The following is a 14,652-nucleotide window of genomic DNA, read 5'->3' on the forward strand; positions in this document are numbered from 1 at the left end:
ATTCCCAGCGGTCTGCCGACAGCCTGAGGAATCTCCTCTGGTTCAGAGATCCGCTGACTATGCGTATAGTTTTCACCATTGAATACTGTCTAGGATGGTGTGACGTCTGTCAGCGACCCGATAACAGCCGACAAGTCACTGATATGTCGAAGACCTGCTAGCCATATCGGTACTGAAGTACTGTGCCAATTAACTTACCCCCAAGCACTAGCCTTGATGGTAACAGGCCAGTTGTATAGGGGTATACAATACCCTGTACACCTGCAGTTTAGGACCATATCGCAGACAGAAATCCTTGGTACATAACCATACAATAGAATGGTTTTCCAGTACGTTGTGCTTCTAAGCACAACCCCTTGCTGAGACCTACCTGATTTGGGGGATCCACTTCCCCCACCCTTCTTCTACGCTCTTGATTCTCATTATTAATTCCCCGGATGTAGGGCGCTACTCTAGCCTTATGGACTAGAATCTTCCATCAGCCTCTTCTTGAAAGGGGATGCCCTAGAATCAATAATTAGGAAGACCGCAGCAGTTGGCTGGAAGGATTTACACGTCTGTGTCTCTCCTCTTTCCAGCGTACTTATCCTAAGCTTTATACAATAGAAAGGAATCTTCTATTACAGTGAAACACTGAAAAGCTGATATAGGCGAACAGTCAGGTATGGCCTGAAAGGAGAACGGAAGGGTTTCTTAGTTCTCCCTAGGATGTTAAACTGCATCCCAGTTACAATGACCGTTGTTCCACAGATAGTCAGATTTATACACCTTCGGATCAAGCGAAGCAAACAGACGCTTCTGGTAGGAGGGAAGTTCCTCCTGGATCACCGGACCTTTGATCACTGGAGTCCAAGGCCTGACCAAGATGAGACTAGAATGGAAATGGACATACCTCCACCATCCTTTCCTCAACTCTTCTTATATTCAAATTCCCCCTAGAAGAGTATACCTTAAAGCTCTAGAGCATACTAGCGGTGAGGAAAGTAGAGTCCATCGATTTCCAATGAAGGCAGTTTAGTGTTCACATGAAAGACCCAAGAAATCTCTGAGTCATTCTGGACTTGGCGCCACGCAACAAGTTCCAATAGAACAGCAAGTTCAGAATGATAATCCTTCTGAACATAAGGACCCTATTCAGTAAGGGGTGTTGACAATCTAGCCAGCCCTGGAAGATGTCTATCAGCAACTTCCAGTCAGTCACCCCCTCCCCTCCTACCTAGGATCCAAGTTATGGAAGATAACGTATATCCTGGACGAGATTCTCGTCGGACTAGTTTCAGTCCTAGGATCCTTACAGAATTAGCAGACAGTCAAGCAAAACCAAGCCTAGAAAGAGTTCAGGCAACAATGGCCCTGGACGACAGGCTGGGGTGGGCAGCCCCCGAAATTACTGTCTATGAGCATCCATGGAGATGATCCGGCCCTGGAACATTGAGGATGCAAATAATAGAATCTCGATTCTCTCCAGCTCAGGGGCTTCAATGTTTTAAAAAATCATTGAAACCTAGAGTCACCCTAACGCCCCCTTTTCCCCTGGGGATGTAAAAGGAGATCGCAAGGTCTGTCAAGAGACTATGGTAATCAGTCAGGATTCCATAACGCTAACAGGGAGGAGTTTCGAACTCTCTCCAGTTCACGATGATGACAGACCCAGTGCTACGTGCACAACTATAAGATGCGCTAAGAGGCTGGAGAAGATACGCATCAAACGCTCGAAGAGATCTAATAGGACCAATGATGGTCATTCCCTCTCCGCTTACCCTACAATGACCAAAGGCCACGGACCCGTAGGCCATTTTAGCCCTGTAATGGGTGGATAAACTCTCTCCACACAGATCAGACCTCCTCAGGTTGATCTGGAGCATCGAAGCGATAATGAGGTGTCAAAACTGTCGAGGATAAGGGACGTCTCATTTCATTAGGGAATGCTAGCCATCCCTTCCTTAAGGGAATGGCGCCTATCAGCAGCTCGTTTATATATGATCCGCAAGGTGACAGCGGATGCTCTTCTCGGGTTCCACCCAATAGAGTTGGAATGGTACACGGACGCAGACCCATTCCCTCCCAGAAAGGGACAAGTCCCCGAGCTGCAGATCGTTCTCTTCATCATGAGCGTTATCAAGATACTATCTCGTTATTTAGTCCCATACGAAGACCCTCTAATGGAGGTAACAGACATCATATCTCTACATTAGAAGTGATGGACTTAGAATTCCTATTCAGCCCATCAAAATTTCCTCCAGAAGGCCCTCTTCATGCTGAGACCCTTCCAAGGAAGAGGGGCTCTATTGGCTCCCAGAAAGCCCAAGAACATCCCATTCCCTGTAATGAAGGAACTGAGGCTGAGGCTAGTCCTAGTTATGCAACTAGGATTATCCAGGAGGTTCAGAAGTTTTCTGCCTTCTATTTATCACAGTACACCTGATCCCTTCATTTTACGAATTCCTTGCCCTTAACGGTTAGGAAAAAGACTGGGTTCTTAAGGGCAAAATTGAATTCCTAGAAGAATACAAGTCTAGTCAACGAGAAGACAATACAAGTCTCCTTGGGAAAGTATACATAATTATACATATATATATATATTATATATATATCATATCTTATATATATATAGTATATATTATATATATATATATATATATATATATATATATATATATATATATATATATATATATATATATATATATATATATATATATATATGTATACTTTATATATTGGTTCCAACACTAATCCTTACCACGTCCCTATAATAGGAGATCACCCACCCCCCACCCCCCGTAGGCCATACTCCCCAGACCCCCGTTCTCACCTGCACGACCCTGATCTCTTGTTTTTCCCAGCTTACCCTAGAAGGATGCTACAGTCGACCTTCCGGGTTGCAATAACCATTCTTACTCTAATCGTGGTCACGCTCAAGATGTTTTACTTTTGTTCGTCAGAGTTTTCCTGTGTTTAGTGCGTGTTTTTCCTGTGGATCTCCTGGTCCTCGATCTCCATTATGAAATCCGTGTGAGTGCAACGTGATTGCCCAGGTGTTAGTGGAAAGCTGTGTGCAGCTTTTTTGTCCCACATGGAGGTCGATCCCCACGTGTTATGTACCTCGTGTCGGGGCCGTGTGCGCTCCAGGAACGACATGTGTGATGAGTGTGTGGGCTGAAGCAATGCCCAATGGGAAAAGATGGCCACGGAAAACAAGAAGGAGGTCAAGAAGGAAAAGTCACCATTGAGAAAGGGCAGTAGTTCTCATCCTTTGTCAGCCGGTTCGTCCGTGCTGAGTGTTGCACGCCACTCTCTATCTCCTGTGTTACCCGCAGTAGTGGAGGAAGTTCCTCTTGGGTCAGAGAGAGGTTCTCGTGTTTGCCCCCCCCCCTCCCCAGGAGTCACTGTCCCTACAAGACAGACAGCAGGACCATCTTCCTGACCTTCCTTTCGCCGGGAGGTCCACAGAGAAGGTTATGGAACATTACAGGCAGTAATGTCTAACTGTGGCTTGTTCAGCGGATGACCCTTATCACTGCTCAGAGGCTCCTTGTGGTAGCAACGTGGCCCAGTCCGCTCTTCCACCGATGGCGTGGCGAGGGCAATCAGACCCTATTGGTCTTCAGAACCGCCAACCCTCTTCCTGTTCCGGCCTTATGGGCTGTGACCGGCTCCTCTGCCCTCCGCGGGTAGAGGAGACGCCCTGCACTCTCAGGGCGGCAGCATTATCCTTCGCTCAGCAGCCAATCTGACCTTTTGGGAACAATAGGCCTTTTCAGGTACCCCTTTTGTGGGGAGGGGAACCTCAGACCCGGTTCTCCAGACCTCTCTGGAGGATCTCTACCCGTTGGACGGCACCATATACCCTCCCCCGGGTGAAGAGCATCTGGGAGAGCGGATGATCCCGTGAAAGGCTACCACCCTTCTAGGACTCAGTCCTATGACTCTGGGTCCCCGGACCTTGCCCCAGCGCCGAAGAGGAGCCGAAGTAAAGGGGGCCGCCACAGAACTCCCTCGGAAGGGAGATTGGACCTCCAGGATGCAATATCCCCAGACTCATAGTAGGGTGCCTTAAGTGGGGCTCACATAACCAGTAAGGGATTCTCAGAGCTGGGGTCTCGAGACCCCCAGGAGGACAAGGTGGTAGAGGAGGTGTCGTCCTTCCAGAGGGTGTTGGGTTTGATTAGAAGACTCGGCGAGTTGTCCGAGCCCCCTCCGATGCAGGTTCGACCCCACGACACTGGTCTGGAACGCCGGTTTGGAGACCCTAGGGAGGCAAGGCCCTCCCTGGTCCATCCTCTCTTGCCGGACAGCGTCTTAGGAGAATCACCGCCACCACCATGGAGCTGAAAGGACCGAACAGGCCCCCCGTCACACTGAAACTTTAACCCTTTCCGTTGGTAAAGCACAGGCGCCTCTACACTCCGGAGGGAACCTCCCAAGGACATCACTCCTCGGAAAGGAACTTGGCATCCCTGGTTCCCGGCTCCATCAAGGATAGACTGGCAGGGGTGGCTGTGGATTTTACGGTTCAGGAGGTGACAGCCATGGAAGTAGCCGCTGGGGAGGAGGCTTTGGGGTTGGACCTCTGGGCCACAGCACTAGTTTCCTTCACCTTGGAAAATAATGTTTTGGGCTGCCCAGGGAGAGAACAGTTTTTGGAGTTGTCGGCCATCTTGGAGGGCCAGTCTTACATTGCTGCATCGAACAGGTTCCTACACAGGAGGGATGTCATCCTCTATAGGTTGCCAAAGCAACTCCTGGACAGTGAGCTGAGGCCTCTTAGAGGCACTAGAGAAACGGAGGAAAGAGAGTCACGACGTGATGCTCCACAGGGCTTCCTCCACATCTTTGTCTGCTATGTCGTCACTTCCCCTATACCGGCCTCGTGAACATAGCAGGGCCAGGGCCCAGTGAGGTGGGCACCCTCCAATGCCTCTTTCTCTTCACGTTTGGCCCTCCGACGCAGCTTCCCTCAGGAGAACAGAGACCAGCCTCGGGAGGCAGTAAACTCAGAGCCCCTGCCAACTGAAGGGCACTTAACGGCTGCTTCTCTAAACGGAGGTAGTGGATTAGGCTCCTCTCCCCTGTGCACTCCAGGGGTAGGGGGATGCCTCAATTCAAGGTGAAATTGGGCAAAGGAAGGGGCAGATCAGTGGAAGGTTCAAGTTGAGGGAAGGTTACTGTATCCCCTTCAAGGGCCCCACTCCTTTGATATCTGGACTCGAGATCTTCTCCCTACACCCCAAGTTAGAAACACGTTGGAAAGCCCATTAAAAAGGGCCATTCAGGCGGGGCCCCCTGACTAGCCGGGCTTCTTATGCCGTCTGTTCCTGGTGAAGAAGGCGTCAGGTAGATGGCATCCAGTCATAGATCTTTCGGCCTTCAACCTTTTTGTAGCCAAGACCACGTTCAAGTTGGAAACGGCCAGAATGGTCCTAGCAGCTATAAAGGAAGTGAACATCATGCTATCCCTAGACCTCAAAGATTCATATTTCCAGATCCCAGTGCATCCATCCAGTAGGTTCAAGTGGGGAGAAGAAATCTTCCAGTTCCTCACTCTCTGCTTTGGCCTGTCGACCGTGCCTCAGGTCTTCACAAGAATCTTTTTCCTGATCTCCTAGTGGGCCCACAAGAGAGGGATAAGACTGTTGAGATATCTCGACGACTGGTTACTCCTCTCGGAGTCCAGGGAGCAGTTGTCAGAGCAAAGGTACGAGTTAGTGTTCATCTGCAAGGAACTGGGGGTGGCGTTCAACTGGGTGAAATCGAAACCCTCTCTATCCACGAAGACAGTGTACCTGGGCATGGAAATATGCTCTGTACAAGCCAGAGCCTTCCTGATGAAGTAGAAGATCGGGAATCTGGAAAGCATGGCGAAGCCTTTCATCAGGCAGAAATCGGCGTCGTTACAAGAGTGGCAGAGATTGGTAGGCCACCTGGTGTCCCTGGAGAAGCTCGTGCCCAAGGGAAGGTTGATGCTACGACCAGCCCAGTGCGACCTGAAAGAGATACAGGGCCTAGCAATCCAGTGTCCGTCATCAAAGCTTCTCCCATCCCAGTCAAGCAGGGAGGCAATCCAGTGGTGGTTGGACCCAAGGAACACCTGAGCGGGGATTTCACTACTGGATCCTCCTCCGGAATTACTACTGTTCACGGACGCATCCGGGGAGGGATTGGGAGCCCACCTGCCAGACAGAATGGCCGAAGGCCGTTGGTCCTTGAAGAGCAGACCCTCCAAAAAAACGAACTTAAGCTGTTGGCAAGACAGAAGACTCTCTTTGTCTTGGGAAGATCATTGGTGGGGAGAAGGGTGGCCCTGATGAGTGACAATGCCACCATCCTCGCACAGGTCAAGAAACAGGGCGGCCTGCGCCCCCGCCGGATCCACATCCTGGCCGTAACAATCTTACCCTATGCCGAGGTCAGTGTCCTCTCTCAGATGGCCAGGTTCATCCCGGGAAAAAGGAACGTAATCGCAGGTGGTCTCAGCAGGAAGGGTCAAGTGTTACCGGGGAATGGTCCCGTCATCCGGTGGTAGCAAGGGTGTTGTTAGAGAAGTGCCTGGACGACTTCGCAACAAAACTGAACGTGGAGCTGCCGGTCTTTTGTTTCCCAGTGCGGGACCCAGCAGCATCTCTGGAAGATCCGTTCCAACATCTGTTGGATGTCCTTGACGAGTAGGCCTTCCCCCCATTTACCCTTCTGCGACAGACCTTGAGCTGGCTTCAGGGGCAAAGCAGACAAAGATGATCCTGATAGCCCCGTGGTGGCCCATAAAGGAGTAGTTCACGGACCTGAGGTCCTTGGAAACGGAACCCCTGTGGACCCTGCCTCTACGACGAGACCTACTAAGACCACCTTACTTCCAGAAGTTCCACGAAGGCCTCCAAAACCTCTCCCTTCACGCGTGGAGACTATCCTGAGTTTGCTGAGAAGAGGGCAGCCACACAGATGACCTCGAATTTAAGGCAATCCTCGAGAGCCATATACCAGGCGACATGGACAACCTTTGGCAAATGGTGCGACTAAGAGGAGGTTCAGTCCCTCAAGGCCTCAATCCTGGTCATGGCGGAATTCCTAGTACACCTTCGATTTGACTGGTGCATGTCAGTACCAGCAGTAAAGGGATTCCGAGTGGCCCTGAGCCAGGTATTCCTTCTCAAGGGCATGAACCTAAGAGCCTCCAAGCGCCTCTCGATGCTGATAAAAGGGTTCGAGCAGTCCTGCCCCTCAATGCACCCTCCCAGGATATTACCAAAATTCCTCGACTCCTTGAAGAATCCCGGATTCAAGCGTCTGAGACAAATTACTGACAAGGAATTGACCCTAAAAAGGGTGTTCCTCCTCACCCTGGCCTCAGCCAAGAGGGTGGGAGAACTCCACGGGCTCTTAGCTGAGGTCTCCCTCTCTCACGGGTGGAAGGAGTTGTTCTTCAAATTCGTTTCCTCCTTTGTGGCAAAGAGGCAGAACCCGGCAGTAGATAACCTCGCTTCATAGAGTCATCCCTCCGTGCTATTCCCAGGACAGATTGCCCAGTGAGGGCGGTGCAGAAATATCTCTCGAGTACCTCCGCCCTCCGACCGGCTATCAGGAGACTGTTCTTGATGACAGGCAGAGTGAAGAAGGCAGTCTCGAAGAATACGATCTTCTTGGTCCGGGAGACGATTCAAAGGGTGTACCTGACGAAGGAGGAAGCCTTCCCCAGGTCCGTGAAGCCTCACAACATCCAGGGAATCGCAACCTCGTTGGCCTTTGAGAGGAACATGGCGGTTGGCTAGCTGCTGAGGGCATGTATATGTACGAGACTGTCAACTTCCACTGGCCACTACCTTAAAGACTGCTCCCTCAAGTCCCGGAAGGGGTTCAAGCTCTCTCCCGTTATGGTCACCCAGCAGAGGAGATAAGGGCAGCTACACGCGATGCAGTCCGCATGGGATGGCGAGGGGTAGCGCATCGTAACCCCTATCCCCTCAGCCTGCCATGGAAAGATGTCCCCTGGATGAGTGTTACCTAGTTAACCTACTTTGCTTAATACCCTTTTGCTTTTCCCTGACAGGCTTGAACCCCACTCTGCAGCTCTCTCACCTCTTACATGGTCTATTTCCCTGCCTCCTAATTCTGAGGCTCCTATTATTGGGACATTGTAAGGATTCGTGTTGGAGCAAATGACAATTTTTTTAAGAAAATTTTATTTTTTCTAATATACTTACCACGTCTCAATAACGTAATTACCCCCCATCCATCCCCGCTATAGACCCAGCTATCATACGTCCCTTTTCCTTGGAACCAGAGCAGAATGGTTAATGGCGACCTGTAAGGTAGCGTGTAGCATCCCTCTAGTCTAAGGCATGCTTGGAATAACGAGAGGTCAATGTTGCGCAGTTAAGAAGGGGGGGGGGGGGTTCGGGGGGTTTGGCCAGTTGGGGGAGGGAAATCTTTAGTCGGGAAGCACCAAAGCTAGAGTAATCTACTGTTGGAACGTGGTATGTATGTTAGAAAATAAGCCATATATTTTTTATACATTAGTGTCTGGATTCTCTTAACGACCTCGGGATCAGAGCCCCCGGCGAAATCACACAAAGACACGAGCTTGTGACCAGCCGGGAATCGAACCCTTGTCCGGCAAACTTGTAGAGACCAGGGTTTGATTCCCGGCCGGTCACAAGCTCTTGTTTTAGTGTGATTTTGCCTAGGGCTCTGATCCCGAGGTCGTTAAGAGAATCCAGACATTAATGTATAAAAAATATATGGCTTATTTGAATATGAAAAACACGTCTGAATGTGCAATCATTTATTATATATATATATATATATATATATATATATATATATATATATATATATATATATATATATATATATATATATATATATATATATATAATATACATACACATACATATATATATATATATATATATATATATATATACATATATATACATATATATATATATATATATATATATATATATATGTATGTGTGTAAATATATAAACACACATACATGCTTACATACATACATACATATTTGGGATTTTTATATCTTTTACAGGAATCGAGTGGCCTCGATTGTGGAGTTTGCACCAATCCATTCAGTGAAGAACATTGCCCCAAGATTCTTCCTTGTTCCCACACATTTTGTTGCCGATGCATCGAGGAGATTATCTCAAACCAGACCAAAGCTTGTCCTTTCTGCAGGGAAGAATTCACAGCCAGTTCAACCGATGACTTGCTGTTCAACAGAATCGCCTTAGACGCTGCTAAGCAATTTTTTTCCTTTGATAAAGAACCGAAGATTTCTTCCAGGGGATCAGGGATGTTATTTGGAAATTTTAACAAGGATTTAAGAGAAAATTTTATAAAGAAAGCCATTGATAACTGCAATGAAGTAACGTCTCAAATGATGTATGATATTTTTAGCCTTATGAGGATGAACAGTGACATCCTTCAAGCTAACAAAGTAATCGTGGGACTCAAAGAGAAGCTGAATGAGATAGAAACTTTTAATAAAGATATTCTGTATACGATTGATGAGAACATCAAACAGCTGAAGAAGAATTGTGATGTTATAGATGAAGATGTAAGACGATTTAAAGGCTATGATGCAAGACTAGAAGCTGCAGTAGACTTTACTTCAGTTGGAGCCATTATGGACAATTCAATAGATGATCTACTTAATGTTCAGGTAAAAGTATTGGAAATCAAAGAGCTTCTTCAGGAGAACGAACAAAAAACTGGTGATATTGTGAAGGTGACTTCTGTGTCTCGTATTCTGTTAACCTAAAGTATGGGATAGGACCATTTTCAATTTTATGAATTTTTGTGGCATATTGCAGTTCCAAATTGTTACCTAAACATTGAAATAACGCTCTCATCAAAGGATTTTTCCATGACGATCTAGCATTTCTGATCAACTTTTAGTTTTCTCCACCACTGTTATTCATTTTTTTTCTGAATGTTTAATGTTTAATTATAAAATTTTCTGTATTTCACATTTCAAGCCATATAAACCATAGTAGGCCTACTATTAATGATTACCTATTCACTTCTGTATTGCAAATGCTAAGTTTTTTATATTCTCTGTAACCTGTGCTCTTCGATATTTCCAACAGGAAATCATAAAAATGCAAACAAGTCTAAGAAATGTTGCAGAGGAAATAGATAGAATAGTTGAAGAAGACCTTCCTAAGGTGTTAGCTGTGAAGCCGTTGGAGGGCCGACATAGAATTGGTGCTGTTAAGATTGGCTCTAAGAACAGAGTCTTTATGAGTCATCTTGAGGAAGGAGATACACAAGTAACCAGTTGTGCTATAAAAGTAAGTTCATGCTAATGTCTTGTGTTTGAATTGATAAGATGGAGATTTGTGTATATTAACTTGAATTGTGTGATCACAAAATCATGGATAAATTAACAAAGTAAGTTGAACAAGGTCAAGGGCTACCTTTAAGGAATTTTTGGGTGCTAATATACCTTACATTCTGCTCAAATTTTCTTTTCCTACCGTTTTGACAAGCTAATGCAGCTTATATCCTAACCTCTAATTAAACTCGCGAGTTGACTCAACTTCGAAAGACTTGAATCAATTACTAGTAAAAATTAAAGTACCATAATTACCTATGATTTATCAAATGATCTTTGCTCCGACGTGGTACGCTTCGCTTGCAATTGATTATTATCTCGTTGCTCCTCTGTTCTGGCAAGTGGCGCATGGATGCCCTGCACACACCACCTATGTGAGTTACTATTTAAGTATCATATTTAACTAGATTATATCACTTTCCTCTAATGATGTCATTTCTGATTAGAATTTGGTAGGATATAAGTTACTCTTACATATTATGGTAGGAAACATATCATAGTATACTATTAAAAGTATTGTAGAATACAAGCTGTACTAGCACCCATTTTTGCAATATATTCTATTAACATCACTTTTATCATTATCATTTTCATTATCATCTTGAACGACAGTTTGAATCCCTGATGCCAAAGACCTCGCGAAGGGTGTTCCTGGATCTAGGAACTGACGGCAGATTCCTCGGAAGAATGATTATTAAAGTAATAGATGAGGGTAATCTGGCCCTCAATTTCCTCCATATGTGTGCAGGAGATCTGGGACCCTCTTACGTCAACTCATCGATCTTTGCTATAGGGAGGCAGCTGAATCATGGTGAAAATGTTGGATTTGGAGATTATGTAGTGGAAGACGGAACTACAGCTAGACCAGTGTTGTTAGGGGTGGACTGGAAGAGGGAAAGTAAGAAGGATATATATGACAATACACTAGCAAGGGAGGGAGAAGTAAGAGGTTGGCTCGCCGAAAACCCAAACTGCAAAGACGTTTCGCGGTTTTACATTGTCCTTAGAGAACTCTTCGGATGGAAGCCTCGAGATCGCTTAGGCGTGGTGGAGGAAGGGCTCCAAGTGTTGAAAGATGCCATCATGCTTTATCCAAATTTCAAGGAAATCAAGATAGTGGACTGCGGTCATGTATTTTGTTTCTGAAGTTTTTAAAAGGATTAAGTCGCTATAGGACCTACAGTAAGAAAAAAGAAATTTTTCTAGGACAGAAGAGGAACTGGGTTTAGGGAGGCCTTGTCTTCTTTGCGGCACCCCACAACTGAGCTTTGGATTCCAGCCTCGGTCCTCATGCTGCTCCAATTTTTCTAGGACAGAAGAAGTACTGGGTTTAGGGATGCCTTGTCTTTGTGGTGCCCCTCAACTGAGCTTCCGACTCCAGCCTCGGTCGTCATGCTGCTCCAACCCATAATCATCCTGTCCGTCCTCTGTGTTCCTGATCTGCCACTTTCACAAGATTATCCCACTTACGGGCTGCCAATGATATAGGTTTAAAATTGTTTTATATTTATAATCAGGTCTAAGTATACCATTTAACTGGAATACCAGCCAATTCAAATTTATTTTATAGTTAGGCCTAGATCAATGTAAAGACAAAAATATGTTGATGCATGTTGCAGTGTTCAAGAATATTTAATTTTACAATCATTTTAGCCTGTTTAATTTTATCATTTCATTTGGTCTGGTTATCACTATATTTTAATGAGTTATTCTCTTTATCCAGTTTCGTTATTGTTTTCATCACAAATGAGAAACATCACTGATCAATAAAAGATTATATTTATGCTTTATTTTTATCCTTCAATTCCTTATAATACTGATTTGTGGGAAAAAATAGGATATAAGAAAAATGATTTTGTTTCCCTATTTTTTTTATCTTTATGAAGTAGGAATTGATAAGTCTCTTATTATTATTATTATTATTATTATTATTATTATTATTAGCCAAGCTACAACCCTAGTTGGAAAAGCAAGATGCTATAAGCCCAAGGGCTGCAATAGGGAAAAATATCCCAGAGAGGAAAGGGAACAAGGAATTAAAACTATATAAGAGGTTATGAAAATTTAGAATAAAATATTAAAAAAAAACATTAACAACATAGCAGATAATTCTTATATAACTATAAAAAGATTTATGTCATCCTGTTCAACATGAAAACATTTGCTGCAACTTTGAACTTTATAAGTTCTACTGCTTCAACTACCCGATTAGGAAGATCATTCCACAACTTGGTCACATCTGGAATAAAACTTCTAGAATATTGTTTAGTTTTGAGCCTCATGATGCAGAAGGCCTGACTAATAGAATTAACAGCATGCCTAGTATTACAAACAGGATGGAACTGTCCAGGAAGATCTGAATGTAAAGGACGGTCAGAACTATGAAAAATCTTATGCAACATGTATAATGAACTAATTGAACGACAAGATTGATATTAAATCATGGTCACCAGTCATGGTACAGCACTGTAACAACTGATGCAAAATATCTTGCCTTTATGAATAAATCACTGAGAAGGATTTTTGGAATCAAATGCCAGCAGCACATAACAAATGCAGCAATTCGTGAGGTGGCATTGGTGCCCAATATGACCAATATAGTTTTACTCAATGTATTTTAATGAGGCGCATTTGCACCGACTCGCAGCGGTACCCTTTTAGCTCAGAAAGGTTTCCTGCTCTCTGATTGGTCAGAGTTATCTCGTTCAACCAATCAGCAATCAGGAAAATTTTCCGAGCTAAAAGAGCACCCCTGCGAGTCGGTGCAAATCTGCCTCACTAAAAAGAATTGACCATAGATTATTAAGACAGATGGATGGGGTATATTTTAAGAAGTTAAGATGAGTTAGTCCATGATATATCTTAATTGAAACCGCTGGGCAGAAGAGGAGGCTTGGTAGACCAAGAGAAACGTGGCTGATGACATTTTGGAGGTTGGATCTGAGAGTTCGGTTGGGCTTAGAAATATGGCACAGGAAAGAGATATGGCGTGAATTCATTGAGGCGCTTTTCCAGAGGATTAAAATACAATAATACTAACATTAATCAGTAATTACTTTATAAAGAATTACTATTGGGATTAAATAAATGAAAGTAAATTATCATTGTTTCTTTAATCGAAAAAATATCAGTGTATTCCTACAGGAAAAACGTTCTCCTAATACTTGACTTTACAAACTAGTCCCTACAGGGTTAGTTAGCCAATTGTCCTCACTCTTCTTTCATCCACCTTTCCTATCAGCTAAGAAAACATCTCACTCCCGCCCCATTTACATCTATCAAATCATTGATTCCAGAAAGATCTTTCCAAACTCATTAATACTTGATCATCAGCGCCTAAGCACCCTCTCCACCCAGGCTAGGAGTAAAGAGGGCCAGGCAGTGGCTGCTGATGACTCAGCAGATATACCTAGAGGCTCCCCCCAAAACCCCTATCCTTAGCTCACAAGGATGGTTAGGTTGCAGCGACCAAAGGAACTGACGAGTTTGAGCGTGACTCGAACCCCAGTCTTGCAATCACAAGGCAAGGATGTTACCAAAAGGCCACCACAAGCCCAAAGGCTCCAGCAGGAAAAAATAGCCCAGAAAGGAGAGGATAATGAATGTAAAACATCATAGGACTGGTAAAACATTAAAATACATCTGTCATATATAAACTATCAAGAGACTTATTGTTAAGGAAATAAAATTCATTACATGGTTTTAATCTCTGCAACGGACTCTTGAACATCATGGTAAAAACTATCCCTATTATATCTATAATGGGATAGAGTGGCCGTAAACTTATTTTGCGAAGTTTTCATCTAGGAATCAGGGACCAGGGACAACTAATAATATAGACTTAGGAAAGAACTTTGTTATTGAATGTTTCATATAGATATTGAGTCAACTTCGCAACGAACTTCTCACTGACAGTTGCCATTGTCGTTCAGTAATTCAGTATTTTATCATTTTACTCGCTGCATGTTTAGTTGGACGTTGACAACGTTTGTTCGACAATTATTGCATCACCATTAAGTTACCTGTACAATGTACAACATAAGATTTGTGTGTATTATATGTTACATGGAAAGAATAAAATAAGGATCTATTGACAAGGTGGCCACTCTTCCTTCTCCCCGTCCTGGTCCCTCTCATTCCCATTTACCCTAAGAGTTAAGTGCTAATGGATGAACTGTGAAAGCTTTCGACCGTGTTTGTGTCCTGATTCACTGTCTCATTTGTGTCTAACTGTGTCTTAGTAGCGATTTTGTCCCGGAATACAATTTAATATTAAATTGAGTATCAAACATTCGGAAGAT

At 44.5% G+C, this 14,652-nt stretch overlaps 1 protein-coding gene across 2 annotated transcripts in view; it reads left to right on the forward strand.

The window, feature by feature from the left end:
- Positions 1 to 9,174: 9,174 nt before the first annotated feature.
- LOC137638463 (uncharacterized) overlaps positions 9,175 to 14,652 on the forward strand; it is a 28,244-nt gene continuing 22,766 nt past the window's right edge. For both annotated transcript variants that reach the window (XM_068370539.1, XM_068370538.1), the window contains exons 1-2: positions 9,175 to 9,742; positions 10,104 to 10,307. In XM_068370539.1, the coding sequence (XP_068226640.1) occupies positions 9,308 to 9,742; positions 10,104 to 10,307 (639 nt within the window). In that variant the 5' untranslated portion in view covers positions 9,175 to 9,307. The remainder of the gene's footprint in view (positions 9,743 to 10,103; positions 10,308 to 14,652) is intronic.

The sequence above is a fragment of the Palaemon carinicauda genome, chromosome 3 (genome assembly GCF_036898095.1).
Source record: "Palaemon carinicauda isolate YSFRI2023 chromosome 3, ASM3689809v2, whole genome shotgun sequence".
NCBI classification, from domain to species: domain Eukaryota; kingdom Metazoa; phylum Arthropoda; class Malacostraca; order Decapoda; family Palaemonidae; genus Palaemon; species Palaemon carinicauda.